The sequence below is a fragment of the Solea senegalensis genome, linkage group LG11 (assembly GCF_019176455.1).
Source record: "Solea senegalensis isolate Sse05_10M linkage group LG11, IFAPA_SoseM_1, whole genome shotgun sequence".
NCBI lineage: Eukaryota > Metazoa > Chordata > Actinopteri > Pleuronectiformes > Soleidae > Solea > Solea senegalensis.
Window position 1 is genome coordinate 19,506,591 of NC_058031.1, and position 4,486 is coordinate 19,511,076.

General features: G+C 43.2%; 1 protein-coding gene across 1 annotated transcript; it reads right to left on the reverse strand.

Annotated features, from left to right (window-relative positions):
• Window positions 1-257: 257 nt before the first annotated feature.
• LOC122777552 (neurotrophin-7-like) lies at window positions 258-2,470 on the reverse strand. The gene is made up of 2 exons (XM_044038869.1): window positions 2,240-2,470; window positions 258-1,381 (listed from the first exon to the last, which is right to left on the reverse strand). The coding sequence occupies exons 1-2, from the start codon at window positions 2,388-2,390 to the stop codon at window positions 525-527; spliced, it is 1,008 nt and encodes a 335-aa protein (XP_043894804.1). The 5' UTR covers window positions 2,391-2,470; the 3' UTR covers window positions 258-524.
• Between the last annotated feature and the right edge of the window lie 2,016 nt (window positions 2,471-4,486).

A 4,486-nucleotide genomic window follows, 5' to 3' on the forward strand; every position in this document is an offset into this window, starting at 1 on the left:
TGGAGGGCCAATGCCAGTAAAACATGTCTAGACCCAGTTTTCTGGAGTTAATGTCTATGTAATATAATAACTTTTCCTTGTATCTCACGGATCATTGAAATTCCCCTTAGATTCATCTTGTGACTCATCACTACCTTGTTACAGTGACACAACAAACCAGGCAAGTACTGAGGTGTTTAATAAATAACAGCATTAACAACACAACTATAACAACAAAATTAAAAGCTTGAATTCATTTTGTATATATACATACTGTATATATATATATATATACATATATATTCATATTTGACTGTATAAACCATAAATATAATATGACATGCAGTCCATATAATTTAAAAACAACCAGGACTTCTCAGACTGAGGTAGGGTCAGGGGCCAAGACATTGGATAGATGAAACTGTGTGTGTGTGTGTGTGTAGGTGGGGGAGAGGAATACAGTATTGGCAATAAATCTGCAGTGGCTGCTTACAAGAAACGTGTGCTTGGTTTGTAGTTGAGTGGTCAAGAGTTGTCCTCCCTAGTCAGTGTCCCAGTCGTCCCCCCCAAGACTTCCGACTGAGGACACACACACATGCTGCATTGATGCGGATGAAACGCCAGGCTGTCCGTTCCTTGAAGATGGTCAGGGCACTTACGAATATGTGCGTGTTGGTGCAGTAGGAGTTCCAGTGGCGATTATCAATGCCAAGACAGCCTGAGTTGCCGGGTTTGGTGCCCTGTTTGCTGCCCCGCCCCCCCGGCCGTCCTCCATGTGCATTTCCGGAGCCTCTGTGCGTTGGATATCGGCAGGTGGTCTCGTAGAAAAACTGTTTCTTCACCACATTGTTGATTGTAACGTTGGGCAGTACTGTCACCTCGTTTCCAGCTATGTCTGTGGCTTGTGTCATGTTGCCCACCCAGGTATTTATGCTGTCACATACTGAGTACTCCCCTCGGTGCATGGTGTGCGATCCTGCTCTACGTCTTACCCTTACCCCCCTTAGCCCTTCGTTGTCATAGTCCTCACCCTCTAGGGCATCATGTGACGGGGGAACCTCGCTGAAGACAACGCGTGGTGAGGAGCGGTAATGTCTCTTGGAGAATAGCTTGGGGTCCACCATCGGGATGGAGGGGTCAGGAGATGTCGAGTGCTTGGCGGCTAGGCTTCTGTCCTGGGTGTGTGAGGCTGCTCGATGGTGCTTCTTGGTCCTGTGGTGGCTGGTCCTGTGATGCTCCTGTGAAGAATGCTGTCCTGCTCTGTGATTAGCTGCCGTCTGCTGTCCGGCTTTGTGGTTGGCAGCCCCGGCACCGCGGGCCAATCCACCTCCCATGTTCAGTGCAGCCTGGACGCCAATCAGGAGGAGCAGGACCAGTGGTGACGACCTCATGGGCACACGTCCTGAGACAACGACAGGGACATTTCAGATTCTCTCATGCTGGTATCAACGTTAAAGAAAAAAAAAAAAATCAGGTTTTATAAAAACTTGTTCGTATGAGGTACTGACACGCCCTTTTTCAGGAACTATCGTAAGACACAGATGCTGACAGCGGGGACATAAGGGAAAAGAGAATTTAGCAACTTCATAAAAGTCTTACCTACTACTTTCAACTGCTCACTCCCTGCACCAAAGTCCATACAAAAAAAAATCAGCACACACAGGAACATTGCTATGTTTTAGGTTTTTACTTTTTAAATGTCATTAATAATATACTTTTGAACACTTATCTTTACTCAATAAGCGTGATTTCACAAAAAAATTAAAATTGTAAACATTTTTTTCTCTTTTAAAAACAAGTCCTCCAACTGAAACATAACTATGGGTCGATTTCTTTTATTGGTCGACCCCTGAACATGACCCATAGGTGTGTTTTTAGCACACCGCTGTTTTTCAACCCAAGTGTTAATGAGGTTAGGGTTACGGCTAAAAAAGACAGGGCTAGGTAGTAAGTTACAGACAATGGCAAAAAAAATGAGCGTGTCACGTGTAAAAGTCCACACCACACCAAAGTAAATGCTTTAATCAGTAAGCGAACGACCAGTGGAAACCTCATCGTCATCAGCTACTTGATGACGACACAACCAAGCTACCAGATTGCTGCTTGATTTGAACAATTACAGTTGGCAAGGCAAAACCATACAGGAAAATGTTAATTAGCAGAAGCAGACTTAGCTTTGTTTTATCCACCATCACCAAAATCTTTGGTTTTCAAATGATGTGTGTATGTTGTTGTTATTGTTGTTGTTGAGTGTTTGCACCTGTGGAATGTGTCCAGTTGAAGTAGGAGCCCCTGTGGACTCTAGAGCCAGACCCCAGTGCAGGCCGGGCCCCTGGTGCCAGCCATCTGGACCCCCTAAACCACAGTTCTGCAACAAACACATACAACAAAAATATATAAATTAAACACATACATTTGCAAAGCACACGTTTCCATTCATTCGTCTTTATGGGAGCTGGGGCCAATCTCAGCTGACATTGACTGGGAGTCGAGGTAAACCCTGCACGACACCAGCCACACGCAGGAGTAACAAACACAGACAACCAACCATTCACACTCACATTTACACCTGCATTCAATTTAGAGTCTCCATTTTTTTGAATAAACCGACCCCAATCTACAGGCTTTTGGGCTGTGGGAGGAAGCCATAATACTTTTAAAACGACTTCTACTCATTTTGGTTGGCCTATACAAAGGCTTCTCTCTAACCATCACCAGATAATGTCTAATCTTAACCTAACCACAATTCAAGTCTTAGCCCTAAACTTAACCAGTTCCTCAGAAATTAGATTCCGCCTCATTAGGACCAGTTTTTGGTCTCCATGAGGACAACAGGTCCTAACAAGGTCAGTTTATACCAGAAAAGGTCAAGAGGTGATCATACCAAACTGAGATTTTAAAAACAAGGACTCTCTCTGTCACACTGTTGTCCACCAGCTCGTCCCATGTCTAAAACGTGTCATTCAGTCAGTGCGTGATATCAACCCTTCAAAAGTCACATTATTACATCTGTATGATTTCAGGTCAAGCTGTCGTCAGTGACCCTGGTCATCTTTTGGCTAAGGGTTGCTGCTGCCATTAGCTTCCCTTGCCTCCTCCCTGCGTCATCTCATGAACATGTTTGCTGAGTGGTTTTCACCAAACAAATCTCCTCCTAACCTCAGCAGCAAAGAGGGCCCCCACTTTGCGGCGTTCTGGCCCCTGATTGGATATGGTCTTGTGGGATAGTGAAAAAGCTTCTCCTACATTTACTGTCGGAGCCTGAGACTAAGAGCATCACTCAGTGACAACTGTCAGAGTTGGTTTGAGCGATGGCATTTTACAGATTACAGATTATTATTTTTTTCTTCCACACTTACAGACAGACAGACACAAACTCTAAAACACAAAAATAACATCAGGGCATGTCATTTATAAGTGACAATTTTTTTAATGTTGCACTTTCACAACAGCAGAAGAATGTCCTGAACATTCAGGTGAGAAGGCGACATTTGCGGACATTTTAATTCTCATATACGACCACTCTTGACTTTTTCTGGGAAAAAAATCTTCAGAGAAATCTGTAAAGACGCAGCACGAGCATGTGCATCAGTGCGGGTAAACTCTGTGGTGCCCTCATCCCCGGTCACTGTTCTCTCACACACACACACATCATCCATCACTATCTCACCTTATCTCATGCAACATAAACACACACACACTCAACATGTTTAAGTCTTAGTGCTCGACTCTCACACTCTGGAATGTGTGGCATTTCAAAGCTCGTCTCACACATACTAGACATAAATAATACACATAATATAATGCGCTATCAATGTAGGTGAGTGGACACCCACGTGTGTATGTGTAATGCCATACATGTATATCATTTGTATATCAATGTATATCATCTTGTTTTTGTTTGTTTGTTTGGAGACATACTCTAACCTTAACCCTAACCTCATCCTAACCATTCCTCATGTCTTCGCCATAAAATATAATCATTTGTGTAATGGGGACTTGATTTTTGTCCCCACAATAATATTAGAAATACCTGGAACATACAGACACACAAACACATGCTCTATTCCAACACAAACATTCTGAAGGTCACTGGGGTGAGTTGAAACTGGCATGTCGGTATTTATCTCACTGGTACAGTGTTGGCATACCACAAAGGTTTGCTGTAAATAAATACAACTTGGTTTGAGAGGTAAAACCTTCAAGTAGGATGTACAAAACATAGACAGCAAAAAAGAATTCATTGTACTAAATTGTAATTCTCTTGTCTGCTCACTCATTTTCGGTGGAACCCAGTTTGTCAAGATAATGTATAATAATGTCTTGCTCCGCGCTGACATCCTCCCTGTGTTGCACATTGTAACCTGCAGAGGTCAGTGTTGCCTGTTCAGTACCATCTAGCAACTGAGACACGTCAAATGTCACTGACCGCATGAGAGAGGAACTTCAGCATTGTTAGTCATATCTCAAGTTAAAGTTAAGGTGACTTTATTAATCCCCATGGGAA